The sequence below is a fragment of the Heteronotia binoei genome, chromosome 21, assembly GCF_032191835.1.
Source record: "Heteronotia binoei isolate CCM8104 ecotype False Entrance Well chromosome 21, APGP_CSIRO_Hbin_v1, whole genome shotgun sequence".
NCBI lineage: Eukaryota > Metazoa > Chordata > Lepidosauria > Squamata > Gekkonidae > Heteronotia > Heteronotia binoei.
In genome coordinates, this window is record NC_083243.1 from 56,169,916 (window position 1) to 56,189,627 (window position 19,712).

A 19,712-nucleotide genomic window follows, 5' to 3' on the forward strand; every position below is an offset into this window, starting at 1 on the left:
TCACAACAGCCCTCTGAGGTAGGTTAGACTGAGACAGCCCAGGAAGCTTCCATGACAGAGTGAGGGATTCAGACCTTTAAAAAACAGCTTATATTGTGCTGAAGACACCACTTCCACATGGCCCAGATTAAACAGAGTCCAGCAGCACCAGTTTTGGAACCGTGTACATGACAAATAGTACAATCTGGTTTGTTTTTTTTAATTTCTTCTCTTTTGATGTGTTTTAATTATTAATTAATTAAATTTTAATTATTTATTTATCTATTGTTGATGTGATGCTGAATGGCCCAACTATTTGTCTGTGATAGGCCCTGAGACTGCTTGCAGGGAGGGCAGAATATAAATCTGAAAAATAAAAATTAGCAGCTATCCCTACACTGACTGACACTGGACCATTTAATAACTGGCTGAGTAAAAGACTTATTGCTATATAAGAATATCTGCCAAACGCTTCTACGCTCTCTGCTTTTGTTCAAGAAACTAGGCAAAACTAAGGTGCCACAAGTTTATTTTCCAGGGCAGAGGTTCCGACTATTGGACTGCTTTTGGCTTGGGTCCCAGGCGCCCTCTGTCCGCATAGTATAAAGGTTACAGCGCCGAGGGGCCGGTTCTGGAAAGAGATCAAGCAGACAGATTTTTCGAAGGGTAGGGCTCAAAGCAGCTTTCTCCACTTCCCTTCCTTCTTCCGCCCGGTCGCTGTGTGCGAATTCAGGGATGTTTCTCTTCTACTGAAGGCATCCCCTTCCCTACACCGGCCCGACACTTTCCGTGTCAGGCACGAGGTCTGGCCCACTTTACGTTTCTTCTCAGCCTGTCTTCCCCAGCGTGAAGATGACCCAGCCCGGACGCCCGAGAAGCTTTTGGCGCGAGTCGTCGCACCAGATTCTTGCAGGAGGCTCGGCAGGTAAGTTAGCCTCTTCCAGCCCGCGAGCTACTCGCTCTTCCGCCCACGACCGTGTTTTTAGTAAGCCTGACTGCTTCCGCTCCACCCCCGCTACTTTCCCTGTTACGAAACTTAGTCCAGAGTCTGGTCATTTCCCACTGCCTCCCTCTTCGTCGCTCATTGAGTTAGGCCCGCCTGCTCGCAGCGATGGGGCTTTCTTCCCGGACTTCTCATGCCTGCTCCTCCCACTTTGTGTATCACAGAAGTACGGCGTGCTTGTCGTTATTTGGTTCCTGTATACAGTGGTTCCTTGTTTGGCTTCATTTTGGGAAAAGAGAATTTTCTGTATAATAGACTCTGTGTACAGCGATCTTAATGGGCTGTTTTCTTTTGACGCTCCCTCTCCCCGTGTTTGCATTGCAAATCCTGTAATGAACAGTAGTCTCTCTAGAAGTGCATCCTGTATAATTGTATTTAAAGTATTAGGATAGTATTCTCCTTTATTTAATTTCGTAGAGATAATTAATATTATGAATTTCTTAGGTATACAGTGGCTATTATAATTGCAAGTTGTATTTATGTTGCATATGTTGTAAAGTCAAAAATTACATTATTGCAAAATTATATCTAAATCACATTCTAGTTTACCTTTGTAGAAAGAGACTACTAACAATGTGAAATCTTGCTGTTACTTTCTAGCCTCCATATTTTCATGAATGAAAAGAATCTTGTGAAATTGCCCTTTGTGCAAATGAGACAGATACTTGCTTTGCAAGAAAGTTTTGCTGCTCATCAATGCCACAAATGTGCTGTGCTAGAGAAAGTGTCAAATATTTCAAAAAGAATATTGGTGCAATTGTATGATTCAGCTAAGATGGCCATGGTGTAGCTAGTGGAAATTCTCTTCTCAAAATACCAGTTGCAGAGAAGCAATGTATTAATAGATGTGGTGATTTCATCACCAATTGTAATAGTCAGAAGTCTACTTAATGTTTTGTTACAGTTCCAGGGTACTGGAATTTGGAGTAGTTCCAGGTCAGATTTTACTTAGAGCTGTAAGTAAGCTGGCTAGGTGAGCTATTTTGAAGACTCTGATAGGCTTTGTGTTCCTTCCTTTCTTTGTTTTATTCTGAACAAAATTATACTTTGTTTACTGAAGAAGTCCCTCCCCAAATTCTTGAATGATTATATCATTTAACACCAACCACAGCTTTATTCCTAGTAATTCCCCATATAATTCGTGCATGACTTACCAAGAGGATCCTGTCTAAAAGAGAGATTGGTACTTGTAAATTTCAGATGCTTAACTATTGTGCTGAAGTAAAGAGTATGGATTCTTCCTGGGATTGTGTTTGTTCCTTGTGTACAGAAGAGAGTGTGGATGGGGTATGTGATGCTATCATACAATCTCTGTGTCTGTCATCCACAAATAATGAGGGCATCATAAGGAGTGATGTTATGATTGTGGTGGCTGGTAGTAGAGTTAAAGGTTCTATGGGAGTAACAGCCATCACTATACAACCTCTTTCTCTAATTATACTGTGTTATTGAAGGTGCTGGTAGGAGCACTGTTAGATGATGTCATCAGTAACAGAGTATGTACTTTGCATGTAAAGAGTCCCAGTAGAAAGCTTCTGTAGCAGGTGTTAGGAAAGACCTTTATATGCCAAAGAGCCACTACCAGTACAGAGCTACATGAACGAATGACTTGACTTTGTATAGAGCAGTCATATGTGTTCATAATAGCTATCAGACACTGGCGTAATGGTTGCTATCTTGGCTGAACCATAGAACTGCACTGACTGGTCATTGATTCTTAAGAATACTTGTGTTTGTAGACTGGATTTACTGGTTGTTTCAAGCTGCTTCTTAATAGAATGGAGAAATGTGAAATCTGCTTTTGTCCCGTCCCCCCCCCCCCATAGCAGTTTGGAGTATGGAGGGGGCTGAGAGTTTACAGCAACCCTGTATTGTAGTCTTGGTAAATCTTAAGTTTTTGCCTGCATTGTTCCCTCAAGCCTATCTTCTGCCACCATTAGAGTGTTATGCTGCTGCTATTTGCATGAAGAAATGTGCTTTTACCAGTCTAACCAGAGCCAGCCCTAGATTATCTGGCACCCTAGGCAAGGCTAACTTCTGGCAGGCTCCCCTCCCCTGGTACTCCAGGTAACACCAAAATGAATATTTTAACACTGCTAACTTTATTGAACTATTACACAAACACATTCAGTTATAGGAAGCTGTAATGCAAGCCCTTGCATCGCAACACTTTCAGTTAAGGATGTTTACATTTGGCCAACTCAAAGGAGTTGTAACATTAGGTTGGCCAATAGGATACTGTGGCTCCCTGTTGGATTTTACACGCAATCTTTGTACCCAACGTTATTGCATACAAAGCAACAAATCATTGTTAAATAAATCTGCAAGAAGGTAATTATTGCAACTTAGGTCCTGGGACCAGTTACACATTATTAAAGTTACTTCCCACATTCACATCCATAGTATTTGTCCACCGTTTAACATCTCAGCCAAAATGTTACACATGTAAAACAATCACAGGCAAAAATACTAAACCTGTATATTTTGGTATTGCAAATACACTTATGCATGAGCAAGCAAGGGAATTAACAAAGAGAATCTACAGCTGCAGAAGCCCAAAAATGATTTACAGAAAAATTGTTAAGTCATTGAAAAATGTTTTAAAATATACACTTCTTTTTGTATACTGTACACAGAACTATAAACATTGTTCCCTATGTAAACAAGGAAAGGGAAACATACAATTAAAGGCTGAAAAATCTGGACCTTTCCTTTCCAACAGATATTAAAGGCAATGTCTATAGTCAGACATTATACTGAAAAGACTCATTTTAAAGACCAGATCACTGTCTCCACAAGTTTTTTTTATCCTAAAGTTCAAAACTATGGCACAATACAAAGCGCTTTTGTACAATACAATGATGATCCTGTATTTTTTTTTTAAGTTCCAATAAACCACAAATACTGATGAAGCAAAGTTATCTGGAGTAATATCTTTGTCTTCTTTTTTATTACACTAAAATAGCAGTGCTTTTAGAATGTACATTATTGCACTTTCCTAGGGGGCTTTTTCTTACAAAGTTCTACCCCAGCATTTTGCATGTTGTTTTCCTCTTACAGGAAATTATTAATGAAATATACAGACCAGTTTTCACAAATGCACAACACTGGTAGATGAACAATGTCTCTTATCAGGAATATTGGATGTAGGCCCTGGTTTTACCAGCTGCATCCAACATAGATTATAAGTAAAAATCTCTCCTGATACTGGAAGCCACTGAACAGTTACCAACCCCGCCACCCACCCACACATCGTTAACACAGCACAGAACCTAAGCAGGAGCATCCTCCTCGTGAGCCAGGCCTAACTCTGCCATGAAAACCCCTCTCCCCGAATGCACACAGTGACTGGCCCAGGGCAGACCTCCACAGCTATGCACTGTAAGGCATGGCAACAAGCAGTAGTTATTGGCTTCTTGTTGTGTACCGAATCCGTTTCAAGGTCCTGGTATTAACCTTCAAAGCCTTATATGGCCTAAGACCTACCTATCGACGGGACCGCCTTGCCCCACATGTTCCCTGAGAGCACTGAAAAATCTGGACATCTCAAAATCTTATGCCTGTCCCTGGGCCAATAGAGGCTCAATTCCACCAGAGCCAGAGCCTTCTCAGTTGCAGCCCCAATACTTTGGAACACCCTCCCGGAAGCAATCAGGGCCCTGCAGGACTTATCGTAGTTCTGCAGGGCCTTCAAGACTGAACTGTTTCAGATGGCATATAACATCTAATGGGAGAGGGCTGCCACCACATCTGGATCCATCGCGCTAGTACTAACTGCCTAGGATCTGTGTGCATGAGAAAGAAAATATTACATGATCCGCCTGAAGTAGCACAATTGCCATTTATCTGATTGTTTTATTGTTTTAATATTACTTTTGTTTACTGTCTGTGTTATGCTGTTAGCCGCCTTGAGTCTGTATAGAATGGGCGGGATATAAATATAATGTAAATAAAAATAAATAAATAAAATAAATAGTGGAGCTGCTCGTGGTGGTGGCAAGAGCCACTCTGACATGCTCCACAACCAGCCAACACAGCAGCATCTTTTCCACCTTGGTCCAATTGGGCTGGTGGTTGGCACTGCCACCTGCATGGCCCAGTACAACCATGCCAACATATCTCTAAAGAATGCAAGGGTGGGGCTATGCATTGTGGGAACCACTGGCCTATAGAGTGCAACTCCATACCCACCAGCCACAGGATAGGTGTGGAGCATCATCAGGGTACCTACTGGGCAAAGATCACCCAGGGATGCTAGTAGGTGGCAGGGCAAGGTCTGTGGGGAGGGGAGAATGGTTGTGGGCCCTGGGGTGCAGGGCATCCCTATACAAACCATCCCTCTAACCAGCTTTCCCTCTTCCCAACCATTGGACAAGCCAACTAACTGCCATCTACAACTAGGCCCACTCTCTGATCTGCATGGTCATCAGCCAACTGAAGATGTGCTTCCATGGAACCCCTCCTTTCCCAACCCACATAATCCCTCCCACCAACACCCATGGGCCACACCAGGGATGGACCAAGAAGGCAGTGTCTCCACCTCTGCTGTCTAGCCCCCCACCACAGGAAAAAACTGTACTCCATGAGCAGGGGGGCGAGGTCAGTTTGGACTCTGAGTGCTCCACAAGGTGGGTATGGATTGTTGGATCAAGCAGAGCCTTATGGGATCATATCAGGGGTGGGCTCCTTCATTCTCATCAGCTTATCCTTGATGGGTACAGTCAGCACATCTGAGACATCAATGGGCAATATTGCAGTCCTGGAGCTGATGGCCGCCTCTGGCCAGGTTCTAAGCTGCATGACTTTTGCCTACCCACAAACAGACTAGAGTTTATATTGTCCACCAGGTGCTGCCATTGTCCATGCTGGAGAAGAGGCCATTCATCCAGGGGCCAATTGGTGCTAGGCATGGTGCTCATCAGCTTCCTGTGGTTCTTGGGGCACCAGGGGTTTAGCAGCTGTGTGGTAAGGGGTGTCTTTTTCAGAAGCCAATGAGTTTTCTGGAATAACTTGGTTCCAGGAACAGCACAGGGAGCTGACAAATTGCTGTGCTGCCAGAGCAGTAGCAATGGGCCACTGTGCTGATGTATTTCCTGGTTACGCTCGTGTATATCCAAGATATGCCAGCGTGCTGTCCAGTTGGCTCTTCCTTCCTCCTCCCAAAATTGCACTCTAAAAGCCATCATTTTCTACCAGTAAAACTGAAAATACACTAAGAGTGAAAGAGAAGCTGCAAACTCCTGCACTGTGTGCTATCTTAGCACATTCCATTCATTTAAAAAAGGTGTTTTCTCTATGTTCCCTAAAATTTTCCAGTTACCCAGTTTACCCACTAGAAAGATTAGATCAGGGGTGTCAAATTCATTTTTTACGAGGGCCAAACCTGACATAAATTGGACTTTGTGGGGCCAGGCCATGATTATCATAACATGTAATGCCAGGTAGTGAAGATATAAACTTTATGAAGGATACAGAGAAATGCAATCAAATACATTATTTTTTATTTAAAATACAAATATGCTTAAAACAGAAACTAAAAATATAAACCAAAAATATAAAATGCTCTGGGCTTAAGAAATCATGAAATGGCTGAGCACTGTAAACTTTTCCCCGTGCCCCCAGATCTACTCAGATTGGCAATGGCTCTCCAGTGTAATACCCCCTTTTGGCTGTGGGTTCCCAGGTAAGAATACTCACTAGGCACCTGTTCTAAGATCCATTCAGCAAAGACATGTTGGCTCAAAGCATCAACCCTTTTTTTGCCGGGTCACACAACTCCAGCAAGGAACAGCTTCTAACTGACCATATAAATGCTGAAAAGTGAAACGGAACTCTACTCCGTTAAAATACATTGCAGCACAGACAAAGCTGCAAGAAAAACATGGAATGGATTTTCCATTAAAGTCTCTATGCCCAGATCGACTATTCCCAGAGTAGTCTATTTGGACACAGAGACCTTAATGGGAAGTCCATTCCACATTTTCTTTGCAGCTTTGCAAGCCCAGAATTGCTTCCTGCTTCAGCCTGCAAAGAAAAAGAAAGAGCTGGGAACTTGGAGCTTCAAAGGGTGAGGACAGGAGGGGAGGGGGGAAGAAAAGAATCTGGACATCCGACACCCCTGGATTAGATCAAATCAATCCTGAGTTCTCCCTAAAATGACTAAACTGAAGCTATTGTACTTTGGTCACTCTATGAGAAGACAAAAATCAACAGAAAAGATAATCATCCTAGAAACAATTGAAGGCATGAGGAAAAGAGGAAGATGCAACATGAGATGGATTGACTATGTAAAGAAAACCACAGCCCTCAGTATGCAAGACCTGAGAATAAAATGAAATGAAAATGAAATGAAATGAAATGAGAATGGCTGTTAACAATAGGATGTTTGGGAGTGAACATCTTCACAATAATTTCACTCCTTCCAAAGTGAGTGTGTGTATGTTGGGGGGGGGGGGGAGGATTTCACAATCGTTTCTTTTTCTGTTGCTCCATCAAATCATCCCATTCTTCCATTGGATTTTTTAAAAAAAAGAAATATTCAGACTTTTTATGCTGTACATTTTCAATGGATCTTCTCTTCAAAAGCAGAAGTGAAAAAGACAAGCTCCATTTTGGAGATCATTAGGAACAGGACTGAAAATAAGGTGGCCAGTGTTAAAGTGCCCTTGTGTAGATCTATATTGTGGCCTCATCTGGAATACTGCATACAATTTTGGTCACTATATCTAAAAGAGTGATACTGCAGAGCTAGAACAAGTGCAGAAGAGGACAACCAAGATGATTAAGAAGTTAGAACACCTGTTCAATGAGGAAAGACTAAAGCCTGTTGGCTTTTCAGTTTCGAAAAATAAATGACTAAAGGAAAACAGAGATTTTTAGGAGAAAATGGAGACAGAGAACTTTTTCTCCTCCTTCTGTAACACTTAAAATTCAGTATCTGCTAAAGTTGATGGGCAATACTTTAAGGACAGACACAGTATTATCCTGGGCAGTATTACACCCAGGGCTTTTTTTGAGCAGGAACACAGTTCTGGCTGGCTTGGTGTCATGGCCTGATTTAGCACTAAACTATTGTTTTATGACTGTACTGTACAAAATTTTAAACCGTAACCTGTCTTAATTTTTAATTGATATATGATGGTGATTGTTTTATATTTTATTGTTGATGATATGATGCTGTTAGCTGCCCTGAGCCTGCTTTGGCGGGTAGGGCGGGATATAAATATGAAAAATAAATAAATAAATAGGGTGTGGCCTAATATGCACCTAATATTCTACAAAAAAGCTCTGTGCAAAACAATGGTGACATCAGGGAGTTGTGGCCTAATATGCAAATGAGTTCCTGCTTTTTTTCCTACCCCAAAGCCCTGGTTACACCCACCTAAGCCTTCAGTGGACATGGAAGGGTATATCTCTGCTTATTATTACATGGTATGTCTCATGTTGCTATTTATACTATTTATTGTATTACAAAATTGGATCTTTGAGTAATGATAACTGCATGGTGGCTTTGGATGCTATACAGTTGGTCTCTATCTGAGAAGTAATATATTGCTGTGGAAGGAGAGATAGTGTTTCAACACTAGCTTATTTGCTAACTAAATCTGTCCATTTGATTGTCCAGTTTGTGTGAACAAGCTTCCCCATCTAAGGGTCTTTCTCATTTTTTTAAAAAATAATATTGTATACAGGTAATGGGTCAAATTTGAATTTTGGCCATGAGCTCTCTATTAAATTAATAACAGTACACAATAGTTTAATATTCTTTGATTTAAGATATTGCTTTACCTTAGCACACATACTGGCACACATACAGAAAAGTGCTCTAATGAATAAAATAAGCCACTGGATGGCAGTGTAATGCTGCTCTAATATGTTAAATAGCCATGGAGAAAAGAACAAGAGTTGTGTTTTAATCCTGTTGCCTTTACAGGTGAATATGAGATTTATCCCAACTTTGATGAAAAATGACTCTAACACATTTACAGAGCAAAATAATTTTTTTGGCACACAGCCTTTTTCTTTTACTAACAGTGCAATGAATTGTCTCTCAGCTCTATGACAGCACATAATATAAAGGCCTATGAGAAAAATTAACCCACCAAATTTTATTTACACAGGAGTCATATTCAACCCCTCTTCCTCCTCCATCACATGCTAAGAACCTATGGAAATACATCCTTGTAATTTTTTTTAGAACTATAACTATATATTTAGTTAATTATACAATTTGTCTTTACTTCCCCGCTCTTTTACCATATGCTTTTAGTAGATAATTTGAATAAATATAAAAGATTTTTAAGAGTTTAGGAATGAAAAGTGTTAACACAGAAAATGTGGAACTAGATTCGAGCCCAGTAGCACCTTGGAGACAACAAGATTTTTGGAGCACAAGTTTCTAAGAGTCCAAGTTCCCTGTGTCTTGTCTTATATTGACTCTTGAAAGTTTATATGTCAGAAATCTTGTGGGACTCTTAAGATGCTACTGCACTTGAACCTAGCATTTCTGCTAAGACCAACATGGCTACTGGCTCAAAACTATCTTCACAGAAAATGCGCTGTCTTTGTGATGAAAAGGCTGCCTGTATTGGCAATGAATTTTGGTTTTGACTCAGATCATTACAATCTGCAGGCAGGGATTTTACATTAAACTAATATACAAAGAATAAAATCCAAAATAAATAAAACAAATAACAGCAGGTTTTTTTGTCTGGTGAACAATTGGGGCTTAAATTTGGGTGGGGGAAATCCAGTTGTTTTGGTAGAGTAGAGCTGCTGAGAGATTGGCAGGGTGTGGGGGGAACTTGACTGAATTACAATAATTTGTAAAAGCCTAGCTTGGATGGTGGTAGAAATTGACCTAGTTAATGCCTTGCTTCTCTGGACCAGGCAGGAGGCCTGCTTAAATGCTGGGTGCATTTGATTACTTGATCACTTTGGGAGGGGAGTGCATCAGTCACAGGTATCAGCTGGGTGGAGTTAAAATCATCACCAGGCATCCAAGGCAGGCCCTTGACAGGTGCCTTGGGGCTCTTCTGGGCTTGGCTAGCAGTGTATTTTGCCTGTATGTATGGCTAGTTTTAAAGTTATCTTTAAAGGCAGAAAATATGCTTTTCAAAATGAGGGAGGGACCCCAGTTGCCATTTTCCTGTGTCTAATATATCAGAGGTACAAGATGGCAATGGCGGGGGCCTCCTGGGTGGCTTCTCCCCAAGGGGACTTCAGGGCAACAAATACTCCCTTCTCTCTGTAATCATACTCAAATGGCATTGTTTTAGCACACTATACTGAGGAAAGTCAGATAGGTGTCAAGCTGCTGGGAGGTATATGGCTTTTTAAGGGGAGATCTTGGATTCCTAGGCTTTATCTGAGGTGCCTGCCACAATGGGACTGACTTGGCTACAGAAAGGATACTGGGGAATGTGCACTCACATGACAAACAATTCAGTACTTTATACAAGAAAAAAATCACATTTCAGTTGGTTGCTAAGCACTAAATCCAAATCAGCAAAGAAATGAAAGCAAGGCATAAGTACAAATGAATCCATTGATCTTGTCCTTGTGGAGGCAATGGTATGGAGGCTTGCTGATGTCACTGCTGGTTGTTGGACTGTGTGGAAACTGGTAGAGGATTAAAGTTGCTATAAAGCTGGAACCTTTGAGTGGTGGTGAAGCTCAATAGCACTGCATGAAGGTGATGGTTCAAATTGTGATTCCAAGCAATGGGGAGTCCATAAAAACAGCTTAGCATGGATTTGGCAGTGATTAGGTTAGCCTGTGTTTGAAGGCTGCAGTTCTGCAACCCAGCCTTTAGGAAAGAAAGGGGTGAAAAAAAATCAACTTCATGTGAAATGAGTATTTGAAAGGCCACCTGTTCCAATATAAAAGTGCCCAATTACTACAATCATAATTTGAAGCCCTACTCTGTATCCCCCTATTATCTAAAATAAAAGCAGGTGGTCATCAGACATGAGGCTTTAAGGGGGAAATGGAGGCTGATATATGGAAAGTCCTCCCAGCAGATATTCAGATGGCTCAAGGTGTACTAAATTTCTAAGGCCAGCTAAGAAGATACTTAATATCCCAAGTTACTTTTTGCGTATGTATTAAATGCTGGCATATTTCAATTGTTTTAATTGTGCCTCTGGCACCTGTGATAAAATAGCAGGACAGAAATAATTAAAACAAACAATATGAAACTTGGAAGCAGTGGAGAAAGCAGAAAGTCAAATCCTCAGTAACTATTGGCAGAAGAAGAGAATCCTGTTAAAGCTAGTAATAAACACAGCCAAATTGTTACACTTGTCACGTAAAAGTTCTTAACTTTTCTGGAATGGCAAACTTCCAACCTTCTAGATCACCATAACAGGTTTCTGTAGATATCTGTGGATTTTTCTTTATTCTTTGTTGTTCTCATAAGCTTTTATGCATCCAGTGTTCTGATTCATTTGTTGTTGTTTTTAAAATCACATTCATATTATATATACTATGGAAGTCAGTGGCTTAGAGTATAACTCTACTTAGGATGGCAGTGTACAGGGCTTTTTTTCTGGAAAAAGAGGTGCCAGAACTCTCAAGAGGAAAATGAAGAAGAAGCACATGGGCTTCTTTGTAACAGTATTATTTTCATGTGCTGCAAACTTACCTCTACTTTAAACCAGTTACCAAACTTTAGACATGTCACCAACTTCCTCAGTTCTTTTTCAGGTCTTGCTTTTGGTGCCTAACTCTGAATGATGACCTTGAGACAACCGTGTTTTAACATACTTTGTTGGATGAAAGACTGTCATGCTCTCTGGTGCCCCTCATGAACTTTTAGACATTTCTTAAGAATTCCATGAAGAGGTTCTGGAACTCTGTTTTGGTGCATTACCCCGGGGAAAAAAGCCCTGGCAATGTACATTGGCATCCAAGCCAGCACAAAGTCTAACTCTCCTTAATATTACACAGCTACCAGTGAAAATTCACTAAAGTCAATGGATTTAGAAAGCATAACTTTGTTCAGGACTGCCCTGTATGAATAATAGTTCTTGCAAAAAGTTTGTGATTAATCGTTAAACCTCACATATTTAATATACTTGAGTGTATTTCTAAATAGAATTATATGCTTTTCAATTTGTTAAAACTGACACATTTGGAAAGGTGTAACTGTTTAGGACTACCTGAGTAATTTGAACGTGAGGGCACTTGTACATTGTTTGCAAGTGAATTAAATTTATTTTAAACTGTATCCTGCCAAATTAGCCGTCAGTGGGTGGCTAACATCCTTCAATATAAAGCACGTACATCTTCAAACTCATACAAGAAAAAAAATAGGAAAATAGTTCAACAGCGAGTAGAAATCCTATTAGCAAGCACCTCACAATCCAAAATGCCTTTCTGAATAAGGACTTTTGCCATCTTTCAGAAGGCTCTTTTCATGACATTGTTGAATGAGAGTTTGGACTGAGGAGTGGTGAACTGAAGATGTGACTGCTGTTGCTGGTGGCAGACCCTGCTCACACATTGTGTTCTGTCGGATAATGGCTCTGGTGTAGTGCATGGAATGAAGAAGTGGAGACAGATTGGTGCTACATGTTATGGCTGTTAAAGTGCTTAACTTTGCTCAGTCTTCTTTTGCAAAATGCCTTCTCACTCAAATAATAATAATGCAGAATATAAACTGAAATGGTCAAAGCTCAAGTCCTGTTTCTCAAGTATCAAACAGTGGATATTGCTCTAGATTAGAGTAAATATAAATCAACATTGTATTCTTGATATGAAACTATTTTACTTTAATGTCAATAAACTTTAAATTCAGACTTTTCTTATTAGAATAAATGTTTCCTCTTAAAATGCATGATAATCATAATCAAGACTAAATTTGTTCTGTTATTTATTTTCTAAATGATTGTACATGTTTAGCAGACTTTTGATTTAAATCCCTATGGATATATTGGAGACAGATGTTTAGATGACCTCATGTTTAAAGTAATGTTATATTTGGACACCAGATTAAATTTTCCTTAAAATCTTTCCTTATAAGTGAGACTGTTGGAGTGCAGAAACTAATCAATGATTTATGTTAGAAGCATACCACATTGTTAAATGGCATTCTTAACTTTTTGTAGATTTTTTTTTTACAGGAACCTATATGCTACAAAAGTTCTAATTATGCAACAGTTGTTTACATATGAAAATAATGTTTCTGACTGCAGGGTTAAATTAGAACCAGATTGTTGAAGTCACATGAATTTGAATGTAAATTTGCCATGTCATTTATACCTCCCCCTCCCCCAATTTGGAAAAAGGCTTCAATAAGCTTTTAATAGTACTGGTAGTAGAAGACTCTCTAATTTGAACAAACAGGCTAAACCTGACCATGTTTACTTTGAAGTAAGTCCTATTGATTTCAATGAGATTTCCAAATAAGCTGTGATTAAGATTTCAAGCAGTCATGTAACTGACCTCTAAAGATTATAGTAGTAGTAGACAGGTATTTTTAAATATTTCAGTACGTAGCAATTATAATAATTAGTTGGTTGAAAATACATAGTCATATTAATTGAAAGTGCTAATCTTCATTTGAAATGCTGTACCATCTGCGGTAGGTGCTTTATTTTGAAATTTTAAGAACTATATGTCAGTGTTCTGAGATTAAATTTCTTCTCTGATGCATGTGTGGGTTTATTTTGGTGCAATGCTCAGAGAAGTGGCTGTACTAGGACTTTGTCAACTTCATGTTAGTGCAAAATGCAGTCACTTACTGCTTTAACCCCCAAAACCCCCCTGGATTAAAAATCAACTTTTTGTGATTGAGTTGTTCTTTTGCTACATGGAATTTAAAGTGTTGGAAGTACTGGGCAAAAAAATATTCTATGATCTTTTTTCCTAGAAAACTCTTAGGGATGCCAACCTCCAGATGGGACCTAGGGATCTTTTGGAATTACAGCTCATAATCAGACTACAGAGCTCAGTTCTCATGGAGAAAATGGATGCTTTGGAGGATAGACTCTATGGCATTGTACCCTACTGATGTGCCTGTCCTTTCCAGACTCCATCTCCAAATCTGTAGGAGTTTTCCCAACCTGGATCTGGCAACCCTACCACACATGCCCTGCCACTGGCTAGGGAGGACCTAGAAAACAGTGATCCAGGGAGCAAGCATGCTTAGATGCTTTGGAGACAAGCAGCCACTCCCTCATTTCACAGAAAGATGACCCGATAACATTCCTTATAAATAATATTAAAGCTGCAAAAAAGAGGGGTGGGATCTAAGCAACGCCGCATTCTGCCTCATGTGACAGTGTGTACTTAGGCTTTGGGTGTTTGACTCAGATTGTGGGTGCAATGAAATATACCTACTGTTTTCACCAAAACTTTGTTGTTGTTGTTCAGTCGCACAGTTGAGTCTGACCCTTTGCGACCCCATGGACAAAGTCACGCCAGGCCCTCCTGTCTTCCACCATCCTCTGAAGTCTGCTCAAATTTGTGTTACATTAGTAACACTGTCCTGCCATCTCATCTTTTGCCGTTCCCTTCTTCTTTTGCTTTCTGTCTTTCCCAGCATTAGGATCTTCTCCAGTGAAACTAGTGTGTGTTTTTAGTGGGGGGGACACATTTGTCTGGCCCAAGATATATAGGAATTTGACTTGAGGTACTGAATATGTCTGGTATAACATTTATTCACAAAACTGGCATAGCGGTTATACAATAACTGCTTTGCAACTATGTATGATTTTTGTTTCAAAGGTTGGCATTTAGATTACATACAATTCTTATTCTACTGTTCTCATGTAAGTTCTTAGTGTCATAGTATTGACTATTTTCTCGGTAATTTTTTTTAAAAAAACCCATTATATGCTAACAAGCAGGAAACCCTCAAGAACTTCTGGAGGCTATCACCTTTCCCCCTCCCTCACTATTCTTTCCCTTATAGAATCATAGAGTTGGGAGGGACCTCCAGGGTCATCTAGTCCAACCCCCTGCACAATGCAGGAAACCCACAAATACCTACCCCAAATTCACAGGATCTTCTTTGCTGTCAGATGGCCATCTAGCCTCTGTTTAAAAACCTCCAAGGAAGGAAAGCCCACCACCTCCTGAGGAAGCCTGTTCCACTGAGGAATTGCTCTAATGAAAGATTTCAGGTTTTCACGGCTGGTAACATCATTAGGGTTTGTAGAATCTTTCGGGCTCAAGTGCTGTGTTCTACTGGAGAAAGTTTTTCTTCCAGACGTTTTCATTCTCAGCTGCGGAGAACATCCTCAGTGGCGTTGCAGCCGGAGCAGATGCTCTGACCTTCTTGGCTGCTGTGCATTGAGTAAGGAATATATATTCCCAATATACTCACTCAATGCACAGCAGCCAAGAAGGTCAGAGCGCCTCCTCCGGCTGTAATGCCACTGAGGATGTTCTCTGCAGCTGAGAATGAAACATCTGGAAGAAAAACTTTCTCCAGTAGAACACGGCACTTGAGCCCGAAAGATTCTACAAACCCTAATTGCTCTAATGGTCAGGAAGTTCTTCCTAATGTTGAGCCAGAAACTCTTTTGATTTAATTTCAACCCATTGGTTCTGGTCCTACCTTCTGGGGCCACGGAAAACAATTCCACACCATCCTCTCTATGACAACCCTTCAAGTACTTGAAGATGGAGATCACATCACCTCTCAGTCGCTTCCTCTCCAGGCTAAAGATTCCCAGCTCCTTCAGCCTTTCCTCATAGGACTTGGTCTCCTATGAGTAAAGGTTGAAGGAGCTTCCCTGAAAGCCCCACAGCCCTTCTCCTTTTCCTGCTTCCGTCTCACCTTCTCACACGCCAGCTGATCTGTCTCTATCTTCAGCTTTCCTGGCTACTCTCTCCCAGGAAAGCTATGGCCCAGTTGCACTGTGGGGAACTTACAAGGGCTTGTGGGGGGCACCACACTTCTCCCAATATTCCCATGCCCATACTATTATTTGCCTTCTCCTGGCAGCTTCCATACCATCACTTTTTCCTGTTCTCATTGTCCTAGGTTGATGCATAGGGTTGCCAACTTCCAGATGGGTACTGGAGTTCTTCTGGATTTACTACAGATCTTCAGACTACAGAGAGCAGTTCCTATGAAGGAAATGGCTGCTTTGGAGGGTGGAGTCTAAAGCATTATACCCCACTGAGCTCCCTCCCCTCCCTAAATCCCCCCCACTCAGGCTGTACCCCCAATCTCCAGGAATTTCCCAACCTGGAGTTGTCAACACTTGCTGAGCTTCTTGGTTGAATGAAGAGATAAGTATCTGATTTTAAAAAAACTCATAAAATTTGCATACATAAAAACAAATAATGTCATCCCAAACAAATTATGCTCTTCTAAGCCTACGGATTTAAAATAGTGCAACTCTGTTTAGGATTTTACTGAAAATGCTACAGGCCACTTTCCTTTTGTTTTGTCCAATCAGAGGAATCATAGCTGTGATTGATATATATGGAATGCTTAAGGAAATGCTTGGATTCCCACTCAGAAGCTGCCATGCCTGTAAGAGATCCAGTTATGATTGTATAATAGGGTTGGGTTTTTTTGTTTCAAATAGTTTAGAAGATACTATTCATTAAAATTACTTTTAGAAACCATTTAAAGCTTATTTTATTTATTTAAAACTTATCCTGCCTTGATTCTTCAAGCTCAATATAGTTAACAATGCAACAAGAGGGTTGCAAAGACAAATTATAACAGTCTAAATCAACAAATTAAAACAGAGATTAAAATACACACGTTACAAATTTTAAAACACAAAACATTTAAAACCACACAGGATAACAAACATACATAGCATTGGAACTAGCACCAACAAATCTACTGAAATAATTTACCCTCCATCAATAGGGTTTCATTGTGCCTTTTGATGGTGGGACATCTCCTGCGCTCAGTGGACCATGCCAGAAAGAGACAATGTCCCTTGCTATTGGTGACAGTGTGCATCACTTCCATGAAACCCAAGAAGTGAAGTCACCCCTCAATTGATAGGAAATAATGTTGATTCCTAGAGGGGGGTGAAATCACTTCTGAGGTTTCCCAGAAGTGGTGTAATGGAGTCACTGATGGCTGCCCCTACACCACCCCATTTAGTCTTCTGCTGAGCCTGGCAATCCTAAAACAGGCTTACATGCCTTCTTAATACTGTAGTAGTTAGTAAGGACTCCTTCTTTGCCTACTCTGGTAGGTCATTCAAAAGGACTAGGCCAACCACAGAAAAAACTTATGACTGGAACTGCAAACCCTTACCGAATGAAGCAGCCCTGTAGAGATGAAAGTAACAGAAAAGCAAAGTTAGCTTTATATTTTCAAAACCAAAAAGTAATTGTTGGTGCATGAGCAAGTCACAGAGAGCTAACTTCAGTGGTGCTAACTTGTAGATAGAGGGCAGGTAATTCTAGTCTTTGTGGAAGCTGTGGAGACTGGGAAGAATTTGATTTATCCAAAAACCGAAATAAAAGTGCCTTATTTTCTTTTTACTTAGTACTATCTAAAACTCCTTTAAGACAGGATCACGATTCAGTAACTATCTGAATTCTCAAAAAAAAAAAAAAAAAAACCTTGAGAATTCAGACTAACCTTTCTGAGTAGTAGGACTCTAATAGCTGTATGTTAAATACTTTGAAGAAAGAGCATTATTCCCTATTAGTTGATTATCTTCATCATGCAAATTTTCATTGAGCAAGTCTGAACACTGCTACACTTCCACAGGGCCTGTAAAACACTGAGCTTTTCTGGATGGCTTTTGGTTAATATCTTGAGGCCACCAGCAAGAGTGATCTAGCTCCCTAATTTAATTTAATTTAATTTAATTTAATTTAATTTTTCAATTTATATGCCACTTTATCCTGCAAGCAGGCTCAGGGCTGCTTACAGCATTAAAACAACATTAAAATGAAGCACATCAAAAATGATACAACATCATACCTACAGATATGTCAAGTCAGATCCAAGAGCAGTAGTCCATGCAATTGGCAACAGACCACACAACAGCATGTAGGCTGTGGTAAGGTGGTATGTAGGCTGTGGTAAGGCACCTTGATGGTAAGGTGCTATGGGGAGCAGTGACTGCTGAGCGCCTACTGATGTTACTGTAAATAAGAACCATTTATGTTGATATGACACGTAGCCACGACTGCCGCCTATAGCCTGTAGAGCTTTGACGCCCATTTTATGGTATATTTTATTATTTTAATTGTGTTTAATTGTATTTATTCTATATGGTCTTAATGTATTATGTTGGAAGCCACCCCTAGCTGTTCGACATTCAAGATTTTAAGGCTTAATTTTTATGTACATACTTATTTGGAAGTTAATCACATTTAATTAGATAGGATTTACTAAATTAGTATTAAATTTTAGGGCCACAGTCCTGTTCACACTTTAGTGACAGTAACTTTTATGGAAACCAGTGAAACCCTACTGACATCAACAGGAAGCAGGTATTCACAAAACATCAGTCCAAATTTTACTTCAGTTGACTGTGAAGACTATCTATTTCCATTTGCTAAGGGCAGTGGTGTGTGTGTTTTAACTTTCAAAGGTTCAAGATTTGGATAAAAAGTAACAAGAACATAGGAACTACTACTTAGATATCAAATGACCAGTATCAGAACCATGTACTGAGGGAGCACCAGAACTGGAGACCTTAGAATGTATGGCTTTTCTCAGTCTTTTCTCTCTCCAATGCAAGGTTTGCTTTTGTCTCAGAAGAGAGCCTGTGCAAAGCCTGGCATCACAAACGGTCAGGTAATGATACTTTTTAAAGATCTGCCTCCAACTTTTTTTTTTGTAACAACAACTACAAGCGATGTAAACCAACTGGTAGATAACACATCAATTAACATGCTTGATTTGCATAATATGCAAATTAGCCCATATTTTAGGGAAGTCAGATATGGTAGCCATACTAGTAGACGTGTTGTTGTTGTTTTTTTACTACTGGCAAGATATGGTCATTGTAAGCCATATCAGCCATCTATCTTTTTTCTGCACTCTAAATCAACTGACATTTAGTATAAAACAATAATCTTTGTGTTTGCAATATTTCACTTTTCAGCAGGGTTTTTTTCTGGAAAAAGAGGTTTCAGAACTCTTGAGGGAGATGAAGGAGAAACACACAGGTGCTCCTCATGAATTTTTAAACTTTTTTTTGAGAATTTTATTTCCAGAAAGAGGTTCCAGAACTCCATTCCACCATGTTCCCCCAGAAAAAAAGCCCTGCTTTTCAGCAGATATATGCCTTTCTGTTATCTTTTCCACTTACTTATGTAAGCCAAAATGCCCTCAAAAGAGGTTGGGAAATTTGACAGATGGGCACCTTTGGCTTAAAAAGGATCTAGAATCTATGTATACAGGATTCCACTTCCAGAAATTATTGCTAAATTTACCAAGGACACTAATTAAGTAAAACAATTAAAAATTTATTACAGAAATTATAGAACATACATACAAGGTAATGGATACATACAACACACACACAGTTCTAATAAAAATAGAGAGAAATGCATAGAGGTAACATAAGGATGGACAAACAGGGTGATAATTACCGATTGTAGTCTTCAAGGAAGGCTCCAATGGCGACAAACGAGGACCATGGGGAAGGGGACCCTCAACTGGCCAAGAATCGGGGATGTATCTAAACAGCAGGAATGGGGTGCTGCTAGATGCACACCTGTGGGGAGTTGAGACAGTGATTATAAGGACTACCTTGAGCCCTTAGGGGATGGGAGGTACAGG

At 40.1% G+C, this 19,712-nt stretch overlaps 1 protein-coding gene across 2 annotated transcripts in view; it reads left to right on the plus strand.

Moving 5' to 3' along the window:
- The first annotated feature begins 612 nt into the window (after positions 1-612).
- Positions 613-19,712, plus strand: part of SLC25A21 (solute carrier family 25 member 21) — a 588,543-nt gene continuing 569,443 nt past the window's right edge. For both annotated transcript variants that reach the window (XM_060262736.1, XM_060262738.1), the window contains exon 1: positions 613-904. In XM_060262736.1, the coding sequence (XP_060118719.1) occupies positions 832-904 (73 nt within the window). In that variant the 5' untranslated portion in view covers positions 613-831. The remainder of the gene's footprint in view (positions 905-19,712) is intronic.